General features: G+C 36.0%; 1 protein-coding gene across 6 annotated transcripts in view; it reads left to right on the forward strand.

The window, feature by feature from the left end:
• LOC140739315 (myotilin-like) overlaps nucleotides 1–12,742 on the forward strand; it is a 125,482-nt gene that overhangs the window by 106,528 nt on the left and 6,212 nt on the right. For all 6 annotated transcript variants that reach the window (XM_073067482.1, XM_073067483.1, XM_073067484.1 and 3 more), the window contains 3 exons: nucleotides 4,636–4,691; nucleotides 7,276–7,411; nucleotides 11,426–11,633. In XM_073067482.1, the coding sequence (XP_072923583.1) occupies nucleotides 4,636–4,691; nucleotides 7,276–7,411; nucleotides 11,426–11,633 (400 nt within the window). The remainder of the gene's footprint in view (nucleotides 1–4,635; nucleotides 4,692–7,275; nucleotides 7,412–11,425; nucleotides 11,634–12,742) is intronic.

Genomic DNA, 12,742 nt, shown 5'->3' on the forward strand with positions numbered 1-12,742 from the left:
AAGAGTTCAAACACAGATTGGATTAGATTACTTGCGGTCAGATTGGGTTTAAATTTTATATCCCAGTAACTACAACCCAATCAGTTTATTAATAATAATGGAGAAGGTTAAGGAAATAATAATCAGGAAAGTTAACTGGCACTTAGCTAGGTTTGAATTAATTAAGGGTGGATGGATTTGTAAATCCATCACAAATCATAGTTGACAAACCAAATTAACTTAAACGGAGAAGATTGATGGCAATGCATGCTGTCAACATGGATTTTTAAAATGTTTTCAACAATGCACCACTTAAAAAGTTGTTTAATAACTTATGAAATAAAAAGATTACTGCCAGCACAGATAAAACATTGAGTCAATGTTAGAAAACAATGAGATGATACTAATCAATGCAGCAGGATATAAATTTTCAGAATGGACAGAAAAGTGGCCAATCAAATATAATACAGGGAAATTGAGAAGATGTATATTGAATAAATGAATGAATGAAATTTATTTCGGTCAGCACAAACATAACAAAAACATCATTTACAAAGATGATTTCATAACAATGATTTCATAGGATAAAATTACAACAAAAAACATAGATAATCTTTAAAACAGACCGAAAGGGTGTAGACTGAAGCTACAGCTTATTACGCCTACCCCTCTTACTTATACAAACAACATATTTGGCATCAATCATCACATCAAAACAAAAAATTTCATAATTTTTAACAAAAATTCCAATTCCAAATATCATTTATTTACATTACTCCCATTCATTTTAAATCATGTATTTTAAATGTTTATTAAATAATTTTTTAAACTTAAGTGTGGTCCATGTTTTTAAATTCTCACAACTGTTCTATAGATTCACCCCTCTGACTGAAATACAATGATTTTTTACATTTGTTCATATCCTTTGTTTTGAAATATACATGTTCCTCTCAAATAATGTTGACTTTCTCTCATTTTAAACAACCTTTGGATACTTTGTAGTAGCTGTCCATTTTTTACTTTATACATAATTTGTATTATTTTAAAATAGATAAAATCTCTGAATTTTAAATTGTTTAGTTGGATTGTTTGGCTCATAATAACTTGTCTTGTTTACAATTTGTATAACTTTCTTTTGGAGTAGAAAAACTGAATTTGTAATTGTTTTGTATGTATTTCCCCATACCTCTACACAGTAAGTCATGTATGGGACTACAAGTGAACAGTATAATGTATACAAAGATCCGATTTAAGAAATCTTGCGCTTTGTACTGTATTGCAATAGATTTTGACATTTTTGCTTTGACATAAAATATTTGTGGTTTCCAGCTTAATTTACTATCTATTACCACTCCTAAAATTTTGTTTCAGATACCTTATCAATTTCAACATTATTTATTCTAAGTTTACTATGAGTTTGGTACACGGTTTCCAAATATTATGAATTTAGTTTTACTTAGATTCAGATATAATTTGTATCAAACCATTTCTTCATAATTTTTAGTTTTCTCACTGTATCCAAAAGTTGTTTCAGATGTTCCCCACTACAAAATATAGTTGTATCAACAGCAAATAATACACATTTTGATGTCTGAGAAACGATATATCGTTTATATACCAAATGAACAGCAATGGACCAAGCACTGAACCTTGTGGAACCCCACAAGTTACCCTCTAAAGTTCTGAATTGGAGTTGTTTATATGTACATACTGATACCCATCTTCCAATTAACTACTTAACCAGTCATGTGCCATCCCTCTAATACCAGATCTTTCTAATTTTGTTAATAATAGTTTATGGTCCATGGTGTCAAATGCTTTTTTTTAAAAAAAAGTTCAAAGAATATTCCCACTGTGTATTCATTTCTTTCTATAGCATTTGATATTTCTTCTACGAAATCTATTAATGATATTGTAGTGGTTCTGTTTTTTTCTGAAACCATATTGCTGTTCAGAGTATATTACGTTTTGTTATAAGATCATTCAACCTTCTTACAAATATTTTTCCAATATTTTGGAAAACTGTGAGAGCAAAGAAACTGGTCTATAATTTGAAAATACATGTTTATCTCCAGCTTTATATATTGGAATGACCTTGGCTATTTTTATTTTACTGGGAAATTTTTCAGCAATCAAAGACAGATTACAGATATGAGTCAGTGGTTTCACAACACAGTCAATGATGTTTTTAATTAAATACATTTCATATCCATTCCAATCTGTTGATTTCTTGCTCTTTGATTTATATACTATATCAATTATTTCTTTTTCCTCAGTTGCTCTAATAAACAGTGTAAGTGTTGATATTGATAATATTACTATTTACTCCATCTTTATTGCTGGGATTCAGTAATTGATTTAGCTAATTTAGTTCTCACATTTATAAAGAAATTAAACCTATCTGCAACCAATTAGTATCCCTTATTACCATATTTTTTTAAAGTAATATGGGCAAATTGTTTTTCTTTTATCCTTTTTAATAATTTCATTTAAAATTCTCCAGTTATTTTAATATTTCTATTATTCTCCAATAATTTACTATAATAACTCCTTTTACTAGATCTCATAATACTTGTTAGCTTATTTTTAAGTATCTTGTATTTCATTTTAGCTTCCTTTGTTCTATGGTTTAAGAATTTCTTATATAATACATTTTTTCTTTTTATAAGCATTTTGTATTTCCTTTGTTAACCAAGGCTTATCAATATACTTCTTTGTCAACTTTAACTAGTGGGCAATGTTTATCATACAAATTAGTTATTACAGAAACAAATGCTTCATAGGCTTCATCTACATAGACTGTATTCCAATCTTGTTTAATTAACTCCAAGAGATTTAATAGCACCTTCAGTTAAATGTCGAATTAACCTGCTAGTTTTAATTTCATTATTAATCATGATGCAGCTCTCAAATGCTACAAAAACAGGCAGGTGATCGCTAACATCATTTATGAATAAACCTCCTGTTATTTTCCTATCAGTAACATTTGTAAATATGTTATCAATAAGTGTAGCACTATTTACAGTTATCCTGCTTGGTTGTGTGATTGAAGGATATAAACTCATGCAAAACATTGTATTGATAAATTCGTTATTTGTGTATGTCCATGAGGATTTAACAAGTCCACATTAAAATACCCACAGACAAAAACCACCTTCTTCTTATTAATGTTATCATATAACCCAGCCAACTTATCTTTAAATGTGTTGAAGGAGAGATAAGGAGAAAGAAAATAAAGAACAGTATGGTTCTAAAGAGTGTTCAGGTAAAGAGAGACCCAAGATTTATATGTATAAGTCTTTGAATGTGTCAGGACATATTAAGAGAGCAGATAGCAAAACATTAAACTGCATTGAACTTCTATACAGTTGTGCCTAATCCACAACAGATGCACTATGTTTAGTTACAGTCCCCACACTTCAGGAGGGAAAGCAATAGCCCCTAGGAAGGTTCAAAGGAGTTAAACAACAATGTCTCATGATATGGACTATTTTAGCTATAAAGTTATGTATTGTGTTGTGCATCTTGGTCCAGAGAAATGTTGTTTCATTTAGTGATATACATGTACACAGTTGAATGGCAATAAAATTAAACTTGAAACTGGAGCAAAAGAATTTGGGGAGATATGTGACGAAGGTGCACAAAATTTACAGATTTATGCAAGACAAATTTGGTTAATGGTTCAAGAATTCTGACATTTATATGTAAAACTTGGGGCAAGAGAAAGTGGGGACATGAGAAGGAACATCTTTCACTCAATGAGTAGTAGTGACCTGAACTCACTTCCTGCTGTTGTGATAGAAACAAAGGCAACCAAACATTTGAAAATGAGAACTGGAGAATATTTGAGGGAAATAAACTTGCAAGACTACAGGAATAATGTGCAAAGTATTTAACTGACAGCTCTTCAAGGGTTAAGGACTTGGTCATTAATGACTAAAGGCATAGTTCAAGGGTCAGTGTAAAGAAAGGGCAAAGGGGAAACCACCAACCTAAAGGGTTGCTCAAACTAACCAGAGGCAGAGTGAAAGGTATGGTGCAACTAATGGGGGCAGACTATATATGTACAGGACATGCAGGTGTCTAGATGCAGGGACAGTCTTACTAGTCATGGGATGGTTGTAGATAAATGTCTAAACCATGTATTTGAAACATACAGTAGAAAGTTGAAGCAAACACAGGCAGGATGCAAGGGATGGTCTACAGTGAATAAAATGGCTGGAAAGTTTAAACTGAACAAAAGTAGAAATCTATTACAATTGTCTAAATCACCTCAAATTTTAGCAGTATACTTTAAATGAGATGCAAATGCAATGCACCACCAAGAACCCAGCTCAGCTTTATTAACTTGTTAAGCTACTCATTATGAAGTGCCTCATAATACTTAACAGATATATCCCAAAATTTCTCATATCTTTGCAAGTTTTCTTGAAAGTAGTAATAAAAAAATACATTTCTACAGCAACTTGTTCAACCCTGGGTCATTCCAAAATGTTTTATAGCTAATGAAGCATTTTGAAATGTAGTTGGTTTTACAATTCAGGGAAAAAGACTTTTAAAGGTTCCCTTTTATTTTGGAACCATTTTCCAAATCTAATTTAAAGAATTAAGAAAGATGCAAATGAAATCTCCAAAATAATTTATTTTGTGTTTCAGCAACAAACCTCTTCAGAAAGCCAAAGATGGCAGGCACACCAATCACCAACAGAAAGGTAATAGCACAAACTTATTTTTAAATAGTTAAATGCAGAACCAACACACAAATATAAACCTCCTTCATCGGAACTGGAAGCAAGGGGTCAAAAGTTGGAATAAGGAGGTGGGGGGAGGGTCAGAGGGAGGGGTAGGAGTACAAACTGGCAAGTCAGATGTGAGACAAGGGGAGGGGGAATATGCGTGTCTGTTGGGGAAGGGAGGTGAAGTCCAAAGCTGGGAAGGGATAGGTGGAAGAGATAAAGGGCTAAAGAAGAAGGACTCTCAAAGGAGGGGGAAATGGACCATGGAATACAGGGGAGGAGGGAAACCAGACGCAGGTGATGAGCAGTTGAGGAGGAGAAAGGGTGAGTGAGTAACCAGAATGTATGATGGAGAAAGAGGGTGAGGAGGGGAAATCACTGGAAGTTGGAGAAATCAATGTCAACGTTCATTTTGTGATATGGTGCAACTCAAACTACCTGCGTCTCAATGTCACCAAGACCAAGGAGATGGTGGTGGACTTTAGGAGATCTAGGCCTCATATGGAGCCAGTGATCATTAATGGAGAATGTGTGGAGCAGGTTAAGACCTACAAGTATCTGGGAGTACAGTTGGACGAGAAGCTAGACTGGACTGCCAACACAGATGCCTTGTGCAGGAAGGCACAGAGTCGACTGTACTTCCTTAGAAGGTTGGCGTCATTCAATGTCTGCAGTGAGATGCTGAAGATGTTCTATAGGTCAGTTGTTGAGAGCGCCCTCTTCTTTGTGGTGGCGTGTTGGGGAGGAAGCATTAAGAAGAAGGACGCCTCACGTCTTAATAAGCTGATAAGGAAGGCGGGCTCTGTCGTGGGCAAAGTACTGGAGAGTTTAACATCGGTAGCTGAGCGAAGGGCGCTGAGTAGGCTACGGTCAATTATGGAAAACCCTGAACATCCTCTACATAGCACCATCCAGAGACAGAGAAGCAGTTTCAGCGACAGGTTACTGTCGATGCAATGCTCCTCAGACAGGATGAAGAGGTCAATACTCCCCAATGCCATTAGGCTTTACAATTCAACCGCCAGGACTTAAGAACTTTTTAAAAGCTATTATTAATGCTTTTTGAGATAGTGATTTAGATGCATATCATATTATTACTGAGTTAAGTATTGTATGTAATGAGTTTTTGCTACAACAAGTGTATGGGACATTGGAAAAAATGTTGAATTTCCCCATGGGGATGAATAAAGTATCTATCTATCTATCTATGTTGAGGGCTGCCTAGGTGGAAAACAAGGTGATGCTTCTCCAACCTGAGATTTGCCCTATCATGACAATAGTGGATGCCATGGACAGACATGTCAGAATGGGAATAGGAAGTCGAATAGAAATGGGTTGCCATCAAGAGATCTTGCTTTTTTCAGTGGATAAGGTGAAAGTGTTCAATGGAGCTATTTCCCAATCTGTGTTGAGTCTCACTGATATTGAGGAGGCTACACCGAGAGCCCCAGATACAATGGATGAACCTGACAGACTCGCAACTGAATTAGATAGATAGATAGATACTTTATTCATCCCCATGGGGAAATTCAACTTTTTTCCAATGTCCCATACACTTGTTGTAGCAAAACTAATTACATACAATACTTAACTCAGTAAAAAAATATGATATGCATCTAAATCACTATCTCAAAAAGCATTAATAATAGCTTTTAAAAAGTTCTTAAGTCCTGGCAGTAGAATTGTAAAGCCTAATGGCATTGGGGAGTATTGACCTCTTCATCCTGTCTGAGGAGCATTGCATCGATAGTAACCTGTCACTGAAACTGCTTCTCTGTCTCTGGATGGTGCTATGTAGAGGATGTTCAGAGTTATCCATAATTGACCGTAGCCTACTCAGCGCCCTTCGCTCAGCTACCGATGTTAAACTCTCCAGTACTTTGCCCACGACAGAGCCCGCCTTCCTTACCAGCTTATTAAGACGTGAGGCGTCCCTCTTCTTAATGCTTCCTCCCCAACACGCCACCACAAAGAAGAGGGCGCTCTCCACAACTGACCTATAGAACATCTTCAGCATCTCACTACAGACATTGAATGACGCCAACCTTCTTAGGAAGTACAGTCGACTCTGTGCCTTCACCTGGAATTGTTACCTCACCTGGAAGGACCTGAATGGTGATGAGGGAGGAAGTTAGGGGCAAGTGTAGCAGGAGTTAGTTTGAAATAGAGCAGAAAAGACATCGCCTGTAGAACAAACATCATGCAATGTACTGTATTCTGGATATAGAATAACTTGAATACTTACTGGTTTCACTTAGTTAATGTATTTTATACTTCAGAATATCTGGTTAGAGTCTGGAAATAACTAATGGCTCAGGATTAGGAATATAAAATCTATGCATGGATGCATGGTTAAAAGAATCAGGATTGAATAGTCAGATAAAGCCATAAAGGTATAATCTGCATTGTAGAACAATGTGCATTGTGTTTACACACATTAATACAATATCAGTGAAAAGTATTTGTTTTTAAAAATGTGAACAGCTTGTTCATAGTCACCCAGTTCCACTGTCAGATGCAAAATAGTACCACAATACAAAAAACTCTATTATTTCTACAGGCAACGAGTTGGCTCCAGGGAGTTTGAAAATGAAGATGAATCAATCCAAGAGAAGCTTTTCCCTCCTCGCTTTTTACAGAAACCAGATGAAAATATGATAATTCAGCAGTATGGGTTATGTAGAATTGATTGCAAGGTACAACATCTTCATTTAAAAACCCTTCATTTCCCATGTTTAAAAAATAGATGTTTCAAACAGTGTGTAGGCTGTATTTTAATCTAGAACCAGTTTGTAAATTAAGGTCTGATGATAAGAACTGGACACAGAATCAGGCTATTTGTCCTTTTATACCCTCTTCAGTTCAATAAGATTGTGGCTGATCACTTTCACTTTCCAATAGTAACTCCATATTGCTCGTAATCTAAAAATCCATTGATCTTTGTTTTGAATATGCTCAGAAACAGAGTCTCCATGGCCTCAGTGGGTAATGAATTACAAAGATTTACTGCCCCTTCTATGAATAATGTCTTCTTATCTCTGTTCTGAATCCCTATATTTTGAGAATGTGACAACCTCCACCCCTCACCCCTACCAGGGGAAAAAACCTAAAGCAGATTGGGAAACCAGACAGCCCCACAACCTACCTGCCAAGCTCCTCAAGAATTCTCTGCATTTCAGTGATTCACCTCTTAGTCATCTAAGCTGAAGAGATTCAAGTCCATTCTCCTTACTTTGTCCTCATAAACCAAACACACAATACTAAATATCAGTCAGCAAAGTCTTTGCTGCACTCCCACTTAAACAAGTATATCCTTTCTTTGGTAGGGAGACCAAACCTGCGCACGATATTCCAAATGTAGTCTCAACTGCACTCCATATGTTGGAGCAACACAGCTCTTTACTTGCACTGAGACTCTTTTGCAATAAGGGCTAACATGCTATTTGCCTTCCAAATTGCTTGCTGTTTCCACATGGTAACTTTCTATGATTTTGTTTACAGAGACACCCAGGCTCTGAATCCCATCATTTAAAAATACTCTTCCTTTTTATTTTTCTACTTTATATTCTATATACCTGTTCTCATCCCTTCACTTAACATGACTGTATTGCCTAAAATGTCCCTTTAATTTCCACACAGCTCATGCTGTGAACTTCGTATCATCTGCCCACATTAATAAATTACATTTGATCCTAGCAAGCAAATCATTCATACAGATTATTAACAGTCAAGGCAGTAGCAATAATCTCTGCAGCTACAGGTCACTGCCACCCGACATCAAAATGATCCATTTATTCCCTCTCTATTCTCTGTCTGTTAATCAATCAGAAATCTAAAAAAAAACTACATATTACAACTCAGTACCATGTGCTCTAATTTTATTAAAAATGTTGTGTGATACTTTATCAAATACCTTCTGAATGCCCAGATATACCATATCAATTGAATTACTCTTTTCTACCAGTTACTTCAAAAATTCCAAAAATATTTGACATTAGTTCCCTTTCACACATCCTCTGCCTAGACCTATTATTATTTCCAAAGTGTCTGTTGCCATTTAGTACATAAGTTTTCACTATTTCTTCTACTACTGTCAGTTTGTAGTCTGTTTTGCACATGATGTTCAAAATGTGTTTTCCAGATTAGGTAATCAACTTTAGGTGCAGTAGCACCCATGTTCGGTCTGCAGGATTGAGCTTTCTATTGCCTGTCATTTTAATTTTCTATTCCACTGCAGATGAAAGGGTAAAATTGCAGACAGTGGGATGTGTTGAAGGGCAACATGGGGGCAAAATTGAAAAGGATGACAAACACAGGTGTTAGATTTAATGCACACAGTATATAGAATTGGGTAGGTGAACTTGAAGCACAATTAGCAATTGGCATGTATGACGTTGTGGTTATCACTGAATTGTGGCTGTTCTTCTTTGATCATAGTTGGGAGCTTAACATTCAAAGATACATCTTGTATTGAAAGAACAGGCAGGTAGGCAAAGGGGGTAGAATGGCCCTGTTGGTTAAAAAACAGATACAAGTCCTTAGAAAGAGGTGACATAGCACTGGAAGATGTAGATCCTGTGTGTAGGATTAAACAACAAGGGTATACAGTCCTCCAAATAATAGCCAGGATGTGGGGTACAAACTCAGAATCAGGTTTATTATCACTGGCATGTGAAATGAAATTTATTAACTTAGCAGCAGCAGTTCAATGTAATACATAATCTAGCCGAGAGAAAATAATAATACATAAAATGAAAATAATAATAAAACAAGTAAATCAATTTTGTATATTGAATAGATTTGAAGAAAACGTGCAAAAACAGAAATACGGTATATTTTTAAAAAGTGAGGTAGTGTCCAAAGATTCAATATCCATTTAGGAATCGGATGGCAGAGGGGAAGAAGCTGTTCCTGAATCACTGAGTGTGTGCCTTCAGGCTTCTGTACCTCCTACCTGATGGTAACAGTGAGAAAGGGGCATGTCCTGGGTGCTGGAGGTCCTTAATAATGGACGCTGCCTTTCTGAGCCACCGCTCCCTGAAGATGTCCTGGGTACTTTGTAGGCTAGTACCCAAGATGGAGCTGACTAGACTTACAACCTTCTGCAATTTCCTTCTGTCCTGTGCAGTAGCCCCTCCATATCAGACAGTGATGCAGGCTGTTAGAATGGTCTCCATGGTACATCTATAGAAGTTTTAGAGTCTATTTGTTGACATATCAAATCTCTTCAAACTCCTAATGAAGTATAGTCGCTGTCTTGCCTTCTTTATAACTACATCGATATGTTGGGACCAGGTTAGATCCTCAGATCTTGACACCCAGGAATTTGAAACTGCTCACTCTCTCCACTTCTGATCCCTCTATGAGGATTGGTATGTGTTCCTTCATCTTACCCTTCCTGAAGTCCACAATCAGCTCTTTTGTCTTAACTGATGTTGAGTGCCAGGTTGTTGCTGCAACACCACTCCACTAGTTGGCATATCTCACTCCTGTATGCCCTCTCATCACCACCTGAGAAACTGCCAATAATTATAGTATCATCAGTAAATTTATAGATGGTATTTGAGCTATGCCCAGCCACACAGTCATGGGTATATAGAGAGTAGAGCAGTGGGCTAAGCACACACTTGAATTGCGCCAGTATTCATCATTCAGGAAGAGATGTTACCACCAATCCGTACAGACTGGGGTCTTCCGGTTAGGAAGTCAAGGATCCGATTGGTTAGTCAAGATGTCAAAGGTTACAGGGAGAAGGTAGAAAAATGGGGTCAAAAGGGGTAATAAATCAGCCATGATGAAATGGCAGAGCAGACTCAACAGGCCAAATGACCTAATTCTGCTCCCATGTCTTATGGAATTCTTATAAAATCTTACTTTCTAAAGTTCTCCTTTCCTTTACAGCCTATGATAAATATTCAGATTACTTTATGAGGTGGAAGGCCATTCAGACCATCGAGTCTATGCTGGCTCTCAGAGCAATTCCATTCCCCATTTCTTGTAACCCATCCTCCAACACATGCCCATTAACAGCCCTCTGCACTCTCCATTCTATTAGCACCCAAGACAATTTACAGCTGCCAATTCACCTCAAACCAGGAACGTGGGAGGAAACTGGAGTACTCAGTGCAAATTATGAGGTCAGAGAGAGGACAGGCAAATGCCACTCAGATACCACTGGACCTATGAGATACATAAATTACAAGCATTGATGTGCAGTTTGCATAAGCAATGTAATTCAGATATTAAACATTAAAAATGCAGATACTGGAAATCTGAGCTAAAAATAGAATAAAACTATAACACTCAGCAGGCCATGAAGAATCTTTCAAGAGAAACAAGTTAATATTCTAGTTGTGGATCTTACAGCAGCAATATTACAGATTAAGATCCTATTTCTCTGCTGTCTTCACAGATGCTACCTACCGAGTGCTTCCAGCATTATGTATTTTAATCTAATGTTTATTTTAATCCAAATGAAAATTCATGATACTTCGTGCAGGATTATCTATCCTTTCTTCCTCACATTATAAAACAGATGCTAAAAAATATTAACACTCTCAGTTCCTTTTACTAGATATTCTGTAAGTGTTTGTAACAGTAACAAAACAGCTTCTCGCTTGGTGATTAATGCATTATGGTTCTGTCAGCTGTGTAAAACATGTAAACATATTTCAGGACCTTAATTAGCACATTTCTTGTTGCATTTACAGGTCAGTGGACTACCACCTCCAGAACTTACGTGGTATTTAAATGGGCAACCTGTTGAACAGGATATGGGTCATAAAATGCTTGTGTCAGGAAAAGGTATTCATTCACTCATTATTGATGCAGTCACAGCAAGCGATGCCGGACAGTATGAATGTATAGCCATCAATCGTGCTGGCCAGAGCAAGTTTACAGTACATCTTGAAGTAGAAGGTGAGTGTATTCATTAAATGTTTGATAGCACAAAAAACTGTACATATATTTGAAGGAGAATTACCTTTCTTGACAATTTGCCGAGATATAATTTTAGTGGCTTCTTGAAATGGATGTGTTAAGGATGCTCTCAAATCTAGAAAAAATTAAGTCATATGCTGCATTTATAGTTGAAATGAAGAAATCCAGTTTCTAAACTTGCACTTTGATATATTAACACATCAGCCTAAAATTGCTCGTCCTACTATTATAGCAAAATTATTAAACACCATCACTCAAATGAAGAATAAATTAAACAAATGGAAAATGTAGTAGATATTTGTATCACATTATGAAATTTCAAGGCTATTGTATTCAAAGACTTTAGGGACACAATGTTGATTACAGCATTTTACAACCTTCTTCAAATTCTTACTAATTCCCTCCACATATATGGAGTATTACATTAAATTTGGGAATGATACACTGGCCCTGGAGGGCTTTTGCTAGAATGAAATATGAATTAATAGACTTTAATAGTGAGGGCAGATTAGGCTTATATACTCTCGAGTGCAGAAGGCTAAAAGATTACAGTATCTCATTTTTAAAATGATTTGATAGAGCATTTATAGAAAGTGATGTCCAGTGTAATGAGGCAGGTTAGAATCATAGCTAAGCTTTTCAGGGCTGATGTCAGAAAGCGCTTCTTCACCCAAAGTTGAATAGAAATCTAGAACTACTCCATTAAAATGATCTTGATAACAGGCTAACTGAAAATTTCCAAGCTGAGAATAGATGTTTGTTAAACTATTATCAATAATGGAACCAAGTAGAAGGAAACATAGATAGTCTTATTTAATCAGGCTCCTCTATCTGTTGTCTTTTTGTCTAATGTTGAATTAGTTATTGAAAAGCTTAATTTTAGCTACAGCAAAATATTTATGTTAGAATGGTTGCATTTTTCTTCCATTTTATAAAAAAATATTTATCTAAAATATTTGAGGGTAATATTAACTGTCTTACCAGTTAGGAAGCTGGTAGGATCACATCAGCCATCCAGGTAATACTAGATCTGGTTTTTTTTTTTTTTTTTTACAAAAGTCAATACAAAGTAAAATCAAATGAAATGT

This window comes from Hemitrygon akajei, chromosome 15, assembly GCF_048418815.1.
Source record: "Hemitrygon akajei chromosome 15, sHemAka1.3, whole genome shotgun sequence".
NCBI lineage: Eukaryota > Metazoa > Chordata > Chondrichthyes > Myliobatiformes > Dasyatidae > Hemitrygon > Hemitrygon akajei.